The following is a 16108-nucleotide window of genomic DNA, read 5'->3' as shown; positions in this document are numbered from 1 at the left end:
TGCCAGGAGTTGGACTCAATGATCCGTATGGGTCCCTTCCAACTCGGGATATTCTATGATTCTATGATTTCCTTGAACACCCCCAGGGATGGTGACTTGACTGCCTCCCTAGGCAACCCGCTCCAATGCCTGACTGCTCTTTTTGAGAAGAAATGTCTCCTAATTGTTTTAATTGTTGGAGAGTAGCACTCTTTGTTCAAATCTTTGTTTTAATTGTTGAAGAGTAGGGGCATGGTGTTTCCCTTTTTCCGCCCACCAGTGACATCACCCGACTGCCAGGACTTTTCAACTATGATGGAGAGAGTCTTGGCACCTGCATCAGCCAGTTCCTTCAGGACCCTGGGATGCATGTCATCAGGTCCCATGGACTTGTACCTGTTTAGATTCATCAGGTGGTCTTGAACCTGCTCTTCACTTACAGTGGTTGGGACTTTGATCCTCCAGCCTCCATCTACAGGTTCAGGGAAATTAAAGACTTGGGAAGCCCGTCTACCAGTGCAGACGGAGGCAAAGAAGTTGTTGAGTACCTCAGCCTTCTCCATGTCTGTCGTTGCCAATTACTCAGATATAGAAACTCACTCCTAGGATAAGAAATTAGCCACCTATAATAGCTTACACACTACTATTTTCACCCCTCAGTCTATTTTCACAAATGTTAAAGGTGCATGGTGGCCCTGGGGACTCCTCCTGTCACCTCAGTGCAGCAGCCCGAAGGAAGCTGGGTCCTCTCTTGTGCTCTTCCTCGAAGCTCTGTGCAGAAGGGATGCCACCTCTCACACAAGGGCTGGGGGATGGGAAAGAAGCACTCACACAACCCCTGAGAATTGGCAACAGAGTTCTTTATTGCTGGGAAATCTTGCAGGTAAGCCTGCGGGATGTTCGTGGTGTTTGGTGGCTCCAAGCTAATGCTTGGGAAGGAGCCTGAGCGACGACGAGTAGGGAGCTCACCGGGCCCTGCTGCGATGCTGTTGGTGCGCTCTGATGGCAGAGAGCGAAGACATGCCGGGGTAGTTGCAAGTCTGATCTGGCCGAGGTGGATCCACTTCCATTGGTTCCTCCACATCAGCTGGTGGATCCACCTCCATGGGCCCCACGGTGTTTGGCAGAAGGACAAGCCAGTCCTTGCCCGGGACTGCCCAAACGGGATGCCTTCCATCTGGCATGTTTTCAGGCCAGGGTGCCGCACCAGGGGGTCATCCAGTTGCACACCTTGGTCCCATGCCACTGTCCGGTTGATTTTCATTTGTGGGTCCAACGCTGCCATCTGTTTTATGGCCATGGCTGGGTCCCACGCTGCATTCCGGATTATGGCCATGCCTCTGCTCCCCACGGCTGTCTGCCTGACGCTCCTGCCTTTGCTCCATGCCACCATTGTGCCACTGGGCAGGCCCAGGCCCCCTGTGGCTGTATGGCTGAGGGGGCGGCCTGTTCCCCACATCGTTGCGGCGCCAGTGGTACCGTCTGTATGTGTCTGTGGGCTGCGCGCCACAGGTCCCTCGGGCACTGGTGTCTCTTGTGCCGCAAGCGCTATTCCTCTGTCCATGACACATCTCCTTGTTAGGTGCACTCCTTCTCGGTGCTTCCTTGGACTGCATTGCTGTCCTCTCACACCGAGGAGGCCTGCTGCTCGCCTTGTTGCTTCGGCTCTTCCTCCTGCCGCACAAGCCGGCTGTCAGAGTGCCTAGAAGCTCAGCGGATGGTGGGCCAGCTGCAGGGGTCCTGTTTTATAGGGCCCAGAGAAAAGGCGGGGCAGTGGTGGCCACTGTGACCTCAGCAAGCCTCTGCGATGGAGTGGCCAAAGGTGGCTGTGTTGGCAGTGGCCTGGAAGATGCCCTCACATGGAAGGAGGAGGAGGGCTGAGGGGGCTGAGGGCCCCTTTTGTGGGGCTGGCTCCCCCGGGCCATTTGGTTTGCCAGAGAGAAAGGCTGCCCCCCGGCCACAGGGACTGCCCTTCACCTCCCATCCTGTGCCCTGGGTTTATTTTTAACACTGTTTTTTCAGGTAATTTCATTATATTCTTCATGGAAAAGAACAGAAGCAAGGTGCATATTCAGCCCTAATTCCCATGTGCGCTTTGTGCTCTGAGTGAAGAATTTCTTCCTCACGTCACATCTGATCTAAATCTCCCCTCCATTTATTCAAAGCCATTATTCCTTGTTCCATCACTGCAATCCCTGACAGAGTCCCTCTCCAGCTTTCTTTTAGGCCACTTTTATGGGTTAGGTTAGGTGGCAAAATTGCAGGACCTTGCAAATTGCAGCCTTATCTACCTTCTTCCACATGTTCCACACGACCTTTTCCAGCTCAGGCTTTAGCCTCTGATCAGTGTAACATAGAATCATAGAATCATTAAGGTTGGAAAAGACCTCCAAGATCATCTGGTCCAACCACCCCCCTACCACCAATGTCACCCACTAAACCACGTCCCTCAGCACCACGTCCAACCTTTCCTTGTACACCCCCAGGGACGGTGACACCACCACCTCCCTGGGCAATTGGATGATGGGGGTGAGTAACTGGTCTGCGGTACAGAAATGTAAACAAGAGGATCAACATTTGTGAAGTGCTTGGAGATCCAGACATAAAAGTCTTGTTTTTATTAGCAGTAGCTGGCTAAACACACTCACTAAGGAAATCAGGGGGTTTCTACTCATCAGAAACTGTGATTTTCAGGTCTCAGGAAGCTCCTGCTATTTTTTCCTGTAAGAGCAGTGGAGTTGGGGATGGCACTTGATACCCTCAGAAAATGCCCATGAGATAATAACATCAATGTTCCTGAAGTTCCAGGAAATTACTATATTTTTAGCTGTCCTCTTCTCATTCCCATCAATGGAGAGAGGAACATATTCATCCCATGGTGACAGGAGAACGGGTGGGCTGCCCTGTAGTCAGAGAGGATGCCAACAGAAGCTGATATTCAAGTCACGCAGGAGAAATGTGTAATCTTTTCCTTAGCTGATGTTCTCAGGGTGCTTCAAGGAGTCTTGGCGTCCCTGTGCGTATTACAGCGTGAGGCTTTGTGTATGCTCTGCACTGTCAGTTTTGCCTGTACTCCCAAAATATCCCTGCCTCTGGCAGATGCAGCTACATTGCTTCAGCCATCTGTTGCTTTGCTTTGGATAAGACTTGACTTTTGTCCATGAAGCATTAATATTACCACTTAGGCATTATGAGATGTAATACACTAGTATTGGGAAACAGCACATGGTATTTTTATGTTTAGTTTCTCATCTGTTACCGAGCCCATAGCTGATTTTTGAAATAAAAAAAATAAATAAATCTAAACCATAGATAAAAAAAAATAAATCTAAACCACAGTTTCTCATCCAGGTTTATTACTAATTATGGCCAGAATAGCAAAGCATATGTGAAGCAAACCCCTTCCATTTACATCCAGTGAGGAGCTGGTCCTTGTCATTAATTTGTCTGCAACAGAACTTTCTCTGTCACAAAGAAACCCACATAGCGGAATAAAACAAGCTGTGCATTTTCCCTGCTGAGCACGGCAGTGTCAGATTGCAGCTTGTGCTCTGCTGCTGAAGACTTTGAGGATGAACTGGCCTGCTTCCCATGGGACTATTGTAAGTGCATGTCAAATACTGTGATGAAGAGTCTGGAGAAGGTTTGAATTCACGTATTTGATGGAAAGACACTGTAAATGGGGCCCTGCAGGCTTCTTCTGTTCAGTACTGAAGCAGATGGCATCCTACTGAGCACTACTCATTTGAGAAGTGACCTGAACCCAACTAGGTGAAATTAAATAAAACTGAATGCAAAACAACTACTCCTATGAGGGAGAAATCAAATGGAATAATCAGCTAGGCGTTAGGATTTTAGGAAAAAAAAAAAAAAAAAAAAGGATTACTGAGATTTAAACTCACCAAATTGTCACTGATGGTTTTGCAGTAACAAAAACCCAACTACCCCTTCCAAATTCCCCCATCCCTCTGGAATGCCGTAATAGGAACGCCAGATGTAAGGCATGGGAGATGGCCTTCCTGTCCTACTTGGAAGGGGCCGTGGAGTACCTGGAATGGTCTGTTCCAGGCATCAGTTTTCAGGAAAAATGTGTGCACAAATTGAGAGGCTTGGAAAATGGCACCTGTGAGGGAAAGATGGAAGAACTCTGATTTTTGTAGAAGAGAGGGGGAAGAAGTAAGAAAAGTGTTCTCTAAATAAAACTAGTGAGACTACTCTTCTAAAAGGACATGAAAAAGAAGACATCAAATTCATGTGCAAAAGTGTCGAGTTGGCATAAATGCCTAGAAAAAGCTTAACCACAAATCTGGAAAGCCCTGGCGTGAGGGACGTGCTACCTTCACAGCACTGAGGCTAGCTTTAGGTGGAGGCAGGGATGGAGCAGGGGAGCACTAATGGGACACAAGAACTTCTCAGATGCCATGGTTTCAGCAGTGGTGCAGCCCTTCAGTTATTTTTCTGTCATCTGGAGTCGTGACACCCTGGTGCTGATGCACCTCTCATCTGTACCAGGATGGATGCGGAACTCCTTTCAGCAGACTTTTTTTTAAAAGAGGCTGGACAAGCAGCAATCCAAGACATGCTCTGTCTTTTCTCAGTGCAAAGGAGTCGAATAGATTTTGCCCTGACGTCCCTTCCCATCCAGCAGACATTCCTCTTCATCACCTTAAGGAAGGGAGGACAAAGGGAGAGAGGGACGGGGGAGGAAGGGAATGAGAGCTGACAGGGAAAAAACCTCATCTGACATCAACAAGTGCAAGAAAGGCTTCAAGGATTTGTTCTCCCCTGAGTGCCGCTCAGAATAGCACAAGCTGCCAGACACAGCCTGGCATCATCTTTGTTCCCTTTCAAGGTCTCTGTCTAATTCCTTGTGGAAGAAATTAATAGAATATTGTTAGAAACGGAGAATTAAAATTCATGACTTCGTAGAACTTGTAAGTTAATTTTCATAGGCCAGCTGTCCTACAATATTTTTCAAGGAAAGCAAAAAAAAGATTAAAACAGTATTGTTAATAAAAATAATTTCACTTTTGAATACAAATATCACAGCACTGTGTTAAAACCATGAAAACTGCAGAGCTAACCACTCAAAGTTTTGGAGACGCCAGCATTAATGTGCCCTTAATCGAGCTCCCTTATTCATAGGCCAGACGATGCATTCTCTAATTACAAGATCGTGTTTTGTTTTTCCACAGAACTGCAGTTGGGCTGTGTGGTCCTTCTGCAACCAGCTCCATGCCCTGTGTGCACCTTATTGCCCAGCAGATGCCCCTCTGCAGTGGGCAGCGTGTGCCAGGGGCAGAGGGGCTTCCTCGGGGACTTTTCCAAGGCTTGGTTGATGTGGTCAGCCACGTACATGGCCTGGGTGCTGGCGCTGTGCATCTTAAAACAACTTCGGCGCTGAGAGGCAGTAGAGATTTGTAATGCAAATATTGGGATGGAGATGGATGGTGTGGGAATGAAAACACACATGCGAAAGCTCCAGAGGAAAGGACAGAGCCAGGGTTAAAAGGAAGACCTCTATCAATAACCAAGGACAGGACTGACAGTAGTCAGACCGGTGAGCTCTGGGGAGCCCACAATTTACCTCGGGGCCAGAGAGCTGTGCTCTGATGTGTCCCCAGTACAGGTGAGCTGGCAGCAGATGACCTGGGGTGTGATGGCCGCAGGAGGACAGCCATAGGGTGACATGAACCATTCCTGTGCCTTCACCCCGACAGCAGTGCAGCCTGCAGCTATAAAGAAATGAAAATGAGGGAACAACGCCAGCAGGCAGTGACCTTGCCTAAGATTTACAGAAGCAGAAGTAGGCAGGGTACCTAGGGAAAAGGTAGCAATAATAAATGTTGATTCCTAAAGATGAAAAAACATCTGTCCGAAATCTACTTCATTGCCAACCAAAAGGAACCCAAGAGGTGTAGTGAGGAGGGGGTGGCCAGCATCCCTTGAGCTGTGTCACACAGGGGTGAGCCTGGCCAGGCCACCTGGACACACAGCTCTTGGTGCTGCTGAGCATGTGGATGTGTCTGTGGGGCTGGGAAAAAGCAATTTGCAAGTCAGATAAAGTGAAATGACCTCAGGCTATGCTCTGATGCTTTACATTCCCTGGGGGAAAAGAAGAGCCTCCTGAGAGTGTGATTCTCACTGTGCTCCAGAGCAACCAACCCTTTCTCACACCAAAATCTCCCAGGCTTGTCCTTGCCATCTTGCAAAGGGCAGCTACCAAACCACCTCTGCGATGGCTTCAAAGCACTGCACCTTAACAAAAATCAAAACGTAGCAGAAAAAGTATAGCTGCAGCAGACAAACATAAACAAAGGAGAAAACAAAAGACTCTCCACCCTGTGCATAAACATATATCTTCTCATCACTCAGACTGTCCCTTCACACTCACCCAGAGGGCACCTGAATGCTGTGTAAGCACCAGTGACTTTTCTCACCTTAGAATACCCTCTGATCTGCAACAGAGCTGAGGCAGGGTGAAAAAATACCCATGAAGCCTGGACGCCCAATTTAAATTGCCCAGGACGTGATGTTTTTGGAATACTTTTCATCCTGCTGCACTTTGCCTGCTCAGAACACAACCCCTGCTGTTTTCAGCAGCACCAGTGAATGCAAAACGTTCATCCAGGATCCCAAATCAGATATGAAGAAAATGAAGAAGAGTTGATTAGGAAATGCTCATCAGAAATTACCCCATGCCACGCAGAGCACATTGTAGCACTGTGTATTACGTACAGTTTTCAAGGAAACCATTTCTAGTGCTTTAGCCATGAGCTTGTTGTCCTCCTGCCTGCTTCTGTCCTGTTCTCCCAAAAACTTGTTCCTCTACTGGACGCTGAGCACCAGTTCAGGCCTAGATCAGGCAGTTCAGGTTCACTGGCCGTTGATGCTCATTGCTCTTTTCTTTTTACCAGGTCCATCCCTCCCAGCCTTTGTAACTACACCAGCTTCAGTACTTCTTACAGCCCCTCTGTGCCCGGATCCAGCAGGGCACGGGCAGAGCTTGGAGGAGGAAGGTTTTCCTCTCGGGATCTGAGCTGTAACTGCGGGAGCCCTGCTCAGAGCCACCACCGTGGCTGGGCATTGGAGGACGTGGCTGCTGGAGTTATGGCAAGCACTTGCAGTTGTTCAAATGTGTTAACTGCACCTACAGAAGGTGAATCTTAAGATGTCGAAAGGTTGCCTTCAGCTTCAGAAAGCACATGTTACTGAGGTCGGACCACGAGCCCCTGGTCCCACACAAAGCCACACTACAAGGATGTGCCTGCAGAATCTAACACGTGGATGTACTTGAAAACAGCACCGTCACGTTTACTGACAGGGAAGGAAAGAACACTGCCGTAAATCATAGCTCATTCCAAATAGTTCTGGTGTGGCAAAGCTGTGCTGAAGCACTGGGTTGGCAGAGCACCACTTGAGGCTCACCTCTGCTGCTGGCCTGTTCATCGGCCCTGATCCGGGAATCATAGATCATTAAGGTTGGAAGAGACCTTCAAGATCATCTGGTCCAACCATCCCCCTACCACCAATATCACCCCACTAGACCATGAAGACTATTACCCTGCAACCCCTCTCACAGCAAAAGGTCCCTCAGGAGGAGCTGCCAGCACACCCAGCAAGCCCAATAGGAGCCAGGCCCACACACTGGGTGCTTGTCTCTCCAGGTTTAGGCTCTGCAGTGTTCCGTTGTAATCTTAAACTGAAGAAAAGAAGGAAACCCTGAAGAAAACAGGGAGACTGGTAGCCCCAAGCTAGCAGAAGCAAGGTAGATAAGGGATGCAAGTTAGAAAACAGGGAGGAAAACAGCTGAAGGGAGATTCCAGACCGACCCATGGTAACCTTTTGCTAATTAAGGGTCATTAACATATTAAAAACACACCCATCAAAATGTAAACGTATGGAAATGCGGGATTTGGTATCCACCCTCCCACTGGTCCTCTGTAATGCTCAGGGTCAATAGAGATAAGCTAGGCAGCTAAAACAATCAGAAGTAGACAGAGAGAGTTTCACAAGTTAGCTGTGTATAAAAAACGGTGCTCCAAGTCAGAGGTGTGCGTGCTTTGCGAAAGGTCGCCCTTGATTCTGCAGGATGATATAATTTATTATTTAATGAAAAGACCTTTGTGTCGATTCCGTCTCTCGCAGCTGAGGCACTGCGATCGGGGAAGGGGTCGGATTTGCAGAACATGGCTGAGGTTACGCCAGTTTTGAAAATATCTCATCACTGCTTCTCTCTTTCAAGTGCATACTATCAGATTTTCAGGCAGCCAGCAGTCCAGAAGGTTTATGTGCTGGAAAAGAGAGGGGAGCTGCTGTCCCCAGACCGGGGAGTGTGGCCGATGGGCCCTGCACAGCTGGGGCCTCACGTTGCAGGCACTAGGGGAATGGATGGGACTTGGCTTCAGGGCTCAAAGCAGGCAGGAGAAAACATTGATTCTGCCCATCAGTGACACAAAGCACTCTGACTCATGGAGCCTTGATAAAGGGTAGGAAAACAACGTGGGATTAAAAGCGAGAGACTGATACTGCCTTGTGAAAGGAAAAGCAGGGGGACAAGGAGAAGCGAGGCGTGCAGGGACGGGCTGGCTGCAAGGTGGGGCGGGCACTGCAGTCTCCTTACGTGCTCGGGTGCAAAAAACCTGCACAAGACTTAAAATGAGTTCAGAATAAGTTTATTACAGGACATTAGGAAAAAGAGGTGTTTTTTTTTCCTCTCTTTTTATTTTTCTTCCCATTTACAAAAAGAAGATTTTTCTCACTTCTCTGCTGGCTGCTGCAAGTTGAATGTGGAATGTGGCACCCTGGTGTGACATTCAAGCTAATTTCCACAGCACAGGAAAAGTTATTGCTTCCCTGTGTAATACAAGGTACAGCTTTTGGAATGCCCTCCCCCCCCGCCTTTTTTTTTTCCTTATTCAGAACCAGATATTTTTCTGTTAAGAACACTAAGTTCTACAAAATACTCCAGACAGCTGCAGTCACATCAATTTCTTAACAGCCATCCCATGAAGAACATATCTCACTCATCTTTAAATGCACTAAAATTGTGCATTGACCAATGGAAATCTCACCAAGAAGTGCTCTTCTTTTATTACTTGCTATCACAGATATCATCAAAGCAGTTTATTTATGAACTGATTCCAAAGAGCTAACGTCTGAGCTAAGATAAAATGTCTCAAATGTCTGATCTGAGAAGTCCCCGAGTGCTTTACAGGATAAGGGAGCGACATTCAAAGACAAATTAAAAAGTCAAACTGTGGGATCCTTTAGCTACCACTTGAGAACAACACAGGGATGCTCTGATCAAAAGGTCCAAATCCCAACTCAGATTAAGCGATTAATCATCGATGCTCTGTGGATGGTAAATCCATGTTTCTCAATGTTTTGGTTTTTTAGGATTTAGCTCTCTATCTGAAGAATTTAGAAGCTTTATGAATATTCATGACTATTTTATGAAGGTAAAATTCTGTGTGATTTAGCACTGGCAACAGATGCTAACAGGTTGGTGTTTGCCATCTACTTGCACAAAGAATAAGCATCGATTTTTCTCCAGCGCTACCTTAGAGAAAGCATCTGTGATGCGAAAGACCACTCTAATTTTCAGTGGCTGTCTAGCCCTCCACCTCTCAGAAGGTATTTCCACCAAAAAATGGATTTTTAAGATGTACTTGTTTACTCATACTGAGCTGACCTTGACCCATCAGGCCCCTTCAGGAAGAGATGTCTCCCACCCAAGTGCACTGGACTTAAGCCAGCGGCCTACGGGTCTACATCTGCCATTTCTGCGGTGCTACCAAGAGATAACGGGGAGGGAGGCTCGATGTGATCAGGCTGTTGCTTTAGCATTTAAATACCAGCAAAATACACACACCACCCCAGCGGTAAAAAGACTCAGTCATGCAGGTAACAGCGGTGTACATGCAAAGAATCCCTCCCTACCACCAGATCTGAAGTCAACGTGACCAAGACAAAAAGAGAGCTCCTTCCCAGCAAGAGTTTCCTTCCTTCCCTTCCAGGGCTCCATATTCTTACCATCAGCCAGCATCAAAGATGCAGCTTCTTCATGCTGCCTCTCACACAGCCAGGCTTGTAGCTGCCACTGCCACCACGCAGGCCAGGGCCCCACACCTTCCCACTTTCCTAGCTCCAGCCAAAATTAAGTGAGGTCCTTCTCAATGCCCCAGGGCCACTGTTTAGCTCACGGCTACTATCGGCTCCACTGCAGAGATGTCTGTCTTTCCTGACGGGATGTTGGAGGCCGAGGGCAGGACGTGAGAGGCCTGCAACCTCCTGAAGGTGCCGTTTTCTGGCCAAGCCAGCCGGTAGGAAGGGAGCGCAGAAGGAAGCCTCTGTTCTGCGGGGCCTGGAGGTTTTCTGCAGATGTTGAGCAAAGCCTTCAGCTCCGATCGGAAACTGTCGTTGAGCCAGCAGTAGATGAACGGGTTGTAGCAGGTGCTGCTCATCGCAAGCCAGTGAAAGGCGAAGTAGAGGGCGTTGTTGGTGCGGATGGTCTGGCTGGAGAGGAGGACGACGTAGCAGTTTAAGGGAAACCAGCAGACCGCAAAGAGGACGACCACGAGCATCAGCATCTTTATAGTCTTCTTGTTCTTCCTGCGAAGGGCAAAGTACTGCTCGGTGGTGACATCCCCGATGGCGTTGCGCAGCCAGAGCTTCTTGGCCACTGTCATGTAGGCAGCCGAGATGATCACCAGGGGCAGGACGTAGAGCAAAATGAAGGTGGTCAGGTCGAGGTACTTCCAAAAGAGGTCAGCTGGCTCAGGGAAATCCGGGAGACACAGGCACCGGGTAACTTCCTCACTGCAAGGAGGAAAATACAGGGCAGGGGATGAGTGCGTAGAGCCAGGAACAGCAGGAGAGGTACCTCAAAAACAAGGAGCTAGGAGGGAGAGGGCTCACACAGCAGACTTTGTGGGCAGACCCTTCGTTTATGCACATTTGTCAGTGCTAAGCAGAGCTCTGTTGTCCAAGGATTTGAGCCATGGTGCAGCCGGCAAGCAGCGCGGTGATAATTACTCATGGGCATCCATGACATTATGGTAATTTAATGAATTTCATTTATTACAAGATTTCCAGCTGCACTGAAGCTCTTTCCTGTGGTGAACAGAAACACAGACTCTGCTCATACAAAGGACTGCTTAAACCACTTTACAAATACCTCTGCTCACAACGGCATTTTACAGAACAAGCAGCCGAGGCTGTCCCTTTCCCAGGGCTCAGGAGTCGATTAAAACCTGTTAAGTTTTCCCCCATTCCTGGTCTGCCCAAACAGATTGGTACATCGTGTAAAATGCCAGTGTAGAGAAATAGAACGTCCAGGCCAGATCCTCTACCTTTGTACCCTATTTTATAGGATTAGTGTGACAGAACGAAGATTAAAATATATGTATGAAAATGAGAAGAGGATATTAACCACTGCAAAAGGAAACTGATGTAAATTACAGACTAGATCTGTACCTTGGTGACTTCAACATGAGCTCAGGGCTTTCAGTAGAAGATGCCAGTGTGACCACTGGGAACTTGGCATTTAATGAAACTTCAGAGGAAAAGCAAAGGACATCCTTACCTGTATTCAAAAGTAAAGAGTTTTTGGTAGATAGCGTGCGGGAGGGAAAAACAAGCCGCCATGACCCAAATTACGGAGATGTAGATAACACCTTTTGCAGTAGATATGCGAGGTTTCAGAGGGTGCATGATAACCTGTTCGAAATAAACCAATATTCAGGCTTATGCCATTTCAGGGAATAATTTTATCATTTTTCCGTATTAACTTCTAGCCTCATGCCTATTACTAGACACGGAAATTGAGCATGCAAACTGTGCTGTCCTCACCCAGCTCCCACTGACTGCAAGCTGTGCGTGAAAGCCTGAACTAATTTTCACTGAAATGGGTAAAGGCAGATCCTGGTCCTACCCTTTCCGTCCGCCTGCCTCAGCGGGCTCTCACCTGGTGCCTGTCCACGGCAATGGCTGTGAGGGTCAAGGCAGAGACGTGGAGGGAGCAGTACTGGGCAAACCGACTGACGTGGCACATCCCCTTCCCGAATATCCACGTACTGTTCACAAAGCGAGCCTGGAACCAGAATGCCATTAGCAGTCATGCACACCCCCACGCGCTTATATATATATATGATATATATCAGATATATGCATGTGTATATCTGAGCCACCGAGCCACCTCTGGCACAGAATGACTTCTGCTGTGCAAAAGACGTTTTAAAACCAGCAGGTTCTTTCCACCTCAGGTAATTTTCAGATTACTGAAGCTACCAAAGTGATGGCAATCGCTCCAGCTGCCTCCTGTCCCCGCCGCTGCCGCATCCCTCCCCCGGAGAAGGACCGGAGGGAAGCCTCTGCCCCCACCTTACCAGCGTGAAAGGGGTGTTGAGAAGCATGATCATGATGTCGGCCACGGCCAAATTGACGATGAACAAGCTGGTGGCGGACCGCAGGCGTCTGCTCTTGACGCCGACGTGGCAGACGAGGACGTTGCCGAAGAGGGAGATGACGATGATGACGGAGTACGCCGCGACGAGCAGGGCTTTCGCCGCCACGTGCTGCGAGTCCGCCCTGTGCCGGCTCCTGCCCACGAAGGTCTGCCAGCCCGCCAGCGTGTCGTTATCCCAGGAAAACGAACCCGAGGCGGTCGGGATTCCCAGAGACTCCTCAAGGCTTCTGTTGAGGGGCAACTTTCCCGAGGTCGTGAAGGCGTTAACGAAGTAGGGGAGGGAGAAACAGATGAAAAGGGACAACATCCCCGACGACGATGCTGCTTGCTGCCTGGGATCTCACCCGTTTGCAGCTCGTGCCGTGGCGGGGAGGCTGGCCATGCACCGGGGCTCCTCTCCCGCTCGGCTCCTCGCTACTTTTGCTGCTCCGGCAGGCTCCGTGCTCTTACACAAGCTCGCAGCCGGCATGCCTGCCCACCGGGCTGCGTAGCATCGCCCCGGCTCTGACGCGCTGCTTTTCCACGCGATTACACCCCCCCGGGCGTTACTCCAAGACAAAGACGCCTGCACTCTGCATGAAAGGCAAAACCTGTCTCTTCGGTCCTCAGCAGCCTTTTTCTCTACAGGCAGCCCCACTCGTGCTAATCCGGTGCTGTTTATGAACAGCGATGTGCGCAGCAGCCCTGCTGTCTTCCAGGACTCGTTTCAAAGTGAAGTTCAGCTTTAAAGGACCGACAGGCGAGTTTCAGCCTATGTCACAGCTCAACAGTCACAAATGAGCACAGAGCATAGAAAATCTGCGTATGTACACTGCTTTTACTGTACTCACAGCATTTTTCCAAAGACTTTTTTTCCCCTCAGAGGGAAATATTTAAATCCCTTGGCAGGGATTTCCTCTTGGCCAAAGGAATAAGCCCTGAGCACCACAGAGAAGCACGCGCATCCATGCCAGTGAAAATACACGTGTGCAAGGTGTTACCCCATTGCTCTAGGTTTTCCCTGGTTTAAGGCTTCGGGGATTACAAACCTGCCCTGCCAGAGCTGGCACGCTGAAAATGGAGGGCTGGGAACAGATCTGCTCAGGTGGTGCCAAATAACCCCGGCCAGAGCAGGTTTTGTACATACGAGGCTTTATTTAGGCATTCATTTACAGCCCAGGATCCCACAGTTCAGGTGGTTTTCTCCTCACCATCCCTCAGGAGGCCAACGCTGCTGGGCAGGTGCCACATCCCATCCACAGAGCTCCCCTGCAAGCCGCTGCCAGTATCAGTCACTTCCCCAAAGCTGTCCAGGAGGAGCTCTTTCAGCATTTGTCCCACTCAGAAATACCCACCCGTAGCAGAGTGCTGAAGGTGGTGGCCAACTAAGATGCCCCTCGATCTGATGCTGCCGGGAAAATACAAATTCTCTCACAACGCGACACAAAGGTCTTGGGAAGTGGCTGAGAGCGGAGCGGGGCAGTATCCTGAAGGGTTTCGGACTTGAACGGAAAGCCAGGTGGCACGCACCTCTCTTCCTCTCCCAGGTCTGCTCCAGGAGATCCCCTCCTTTTCAGTGCTACTGGCCTCTGCACAAGGACTCAGGACTTCTGAGGAACAGCTCGGTTTCCTCCTGCCTTTCTTTCTGCAGATAGACGTTTCCTATCCCAATGCTCCCCATGCCCACAAACAAGTAGCGTGAGATTTCCCTGCAATCTTAATTTCTCTCTGCTGCTCTCTCTTCCCTCTGTAGCCCTATGGATAAAGCAACACACTGCCGGCTTCCACCTTTGCTCAAACAGCCTACTCTTAGATGTTTTTTCTAGTTCTCAAGCTAATTTTTATTTATAATTTTCTGAAGGCAGGGAATGTAGGTACAGCTGTTTTCTGGCGATAAGACTCACTGAAGTAATTTGCATATTTACCAGATGATTACAGGTTGATGGCATCACCCGCAATGCTTTCCTTTATTAAGCAGGAGGCACACTGGAGGTACAGAGCAGCACTGCTCCCGCAGGCTGCCAGCCCTTCCCATTCCCAACGACCTATCTATCAAGACCTACTCAGGAGCTCGTCTGCTTTGTCTAGTAACTTCACAAGGATAACTGGCTGTCAGTATGTCAAGGGATGCGTTAGGGTAGAACAAAACCTTCACCCCTCCAGAAGTCGTGCCTCTTTCTAAAAGGAAAATCTTAGCAGAACTTCATGTTTACGTGTTTCTTTTATATGACTTTTTAAACTCCTGAGATTGTTCAAAACTTTCAAAGCAAAACGTGCGACGGCACGAACATCCTCAGAACTCTTCTAGCTCAATCCACAAGTAACAAACATTTACCGATGTAGCTACTGCTTTATTTTCTATCTTTCTGGGAAGGTAAGGAAGGATCACAGCAGGGTGTGGTATTTCCCTTTCCAAACATTCAGAAGTTTTGAAAGTTCTTACCTGGTCTCTGAGAAACAAACAAACAAACACAAAAGCTAAAAACAACAAAAACTCCGAAACAACCCATCAACACCAGACTCAAGATCAGACAGATCTAGGGCAGAGTGCTGGTTGAAGCTATCAACTGTTTTGAAGGAAAGACATGCTACCGAGATAACAATAGCTTAAATTTCACACCACAAGATACAATTGGCTAAAAAAAAGCATCACTGTATTATACAGCTATTAAGTTTCCTGATGCGATCGAAATACTTCACCTAGCAAATCAGTCTTTTGTAGAAAAGTTTTTACAAGCCTATAACAAAAATAAAACATCGATTACATTTTTTTGTAAAAGAAAAAAAAAAAAAAGCAGGACGAAGAGGGCTCAGCCTTCACAAGCTACCCACATATGAAGATGTGATTAGAGAAATGGGCTCAGCAACAGGCCCACCACAAGCAGCACCTGCTTGTGTGGGAAGAGATGTCCCTTCGGTTTGGGACATTTGCACACAAGCTGCTCATGGCCTGTGAGCCTGCACGCAGCTGTTACTAGAGAAAAGGCTGTAGTAGCTGTCAGGAAAGTACCAGAACACAGCTTGGCACCTGCTTCTGCTGATTTCACCCAGCACTGCCATCCCCAGCCGTCATCCACTGAGAGCAAAAGGATGTAGCTGTACAGGAACGTCATGATTTAATGATATAGAAAAATATGTATTTATTTTTTGTAAAAGACATCTGTGAAGTGAACTGAAGTACCTAGTGAAATAAAAGGTATTTAGAAAGCACTTGAAATAAAGCTATACAGTTCAAGATTTCAGGTAATCCGAGTCATCATAAGCATCTGTTTGACAGCTCTCTCAACTGCAGCTGTGATTTAGGAAAATAGGCACAGAAAAAACAGCCTGTAACAGAAGTATGAAAGAACACCCAGACAAACTACAAAATGCAATTTGGAAACATTCAAGAAAAGGAGTATTTAAAAAAACAAACTGCACACTGTGCACTCTCCACCCCATTTCCAAGGAAACAACCTTTGATTGAATGTAGCTCTGCTAAACATTTGAGTTTTCCATGGGCAGGTGGATTGGAAGTTTGCACGAGTGAGAAATGACTTCTCAAAAACTATCCAGTGGGATCTCTGAGAATTAGCAGTGATTTTCTGTGTCTTATCCCTGTATAAAAGAAAATCACATTGATGATTAGGAGTAAGATATTTTTACAGTACAGAAATATCTCTCTATGCACAACAGGCTACA

General features: G+C 48.1%; 1 protein-coding gene across 1 annotated transcript; it reads right to left on the bottom strand.

Moving 5' to 3' along the window:
• Positions 1-9497: 9497 nt before the first annotated feature.
• On the bottom strand, positions 9498-13362 carry GPR83 (G protein-coupled receptor 83). Its single transcript, XM_040544232.1, has 4 exons — positions 12369-13362; positions 11948-12073; positions 11567-11700; positions 9498-10800 (listed from the first exon to the last, which is right to left on the bottom strand). The coding sequence occupies exons 1-4, from the start codon at positions 12753-12755 to the stop codon at positions 10176-10178; spliced, it is 1272 nt and encodes a 423-aa protein (XP_040400166.1). The 5' UTR covers positions 12756-13362; the 3' UTR covers positions 9498-10175.
• Between the last annotated feature and the right edge of the window lie 2746 nt (positions 13363-16108).

Source organism: Cygnus olor, chromosome 1 (assembly GCF_009769625.2).
Source record: "Cygnus olor isolate bCygOlo1 chromosome 1, bCygOlo1.pri.v2, whole genome shotgun sequence".
In the NCBI taxonomy this organism is placed as follows: domain Eukaryota; kingdom Metazoa; phylum Chordata; class Aves; order Anseriformes; family Anatidae; genus Cygnus; species Cygnus olor.
The sequence above is the reverse complement of the archived record's forward strand: the minus strand, read 5'-3'. Positions and strand labels throughout refer to the sequence as shown.

Bases quoted from the DNA above. Each gene is read 5' to 3' on its own strand.
- GPR83 (XM_040544232.1), bottom strand. From the start codon at position 12,755: ATGTTGTCCCTTTTCATCTGTTTCTCCCTCCCCTACTTCGTTAACGCC. The intron at 11,701-11,947 runs GTGAGAGCCCGC...TATTTCGAACAG, and splicing joins TTGCCGTGGACAGGCACCAG to GTTATCATGCACCCTCTGAA. The intron at 10,801-11,566 runs GTAAGGATGTCC...TCCTCCTTGCAG, and splicing joins CTCTTTACTTTTGAATACAG to TGAGGAAGTTACCCGGTGCC.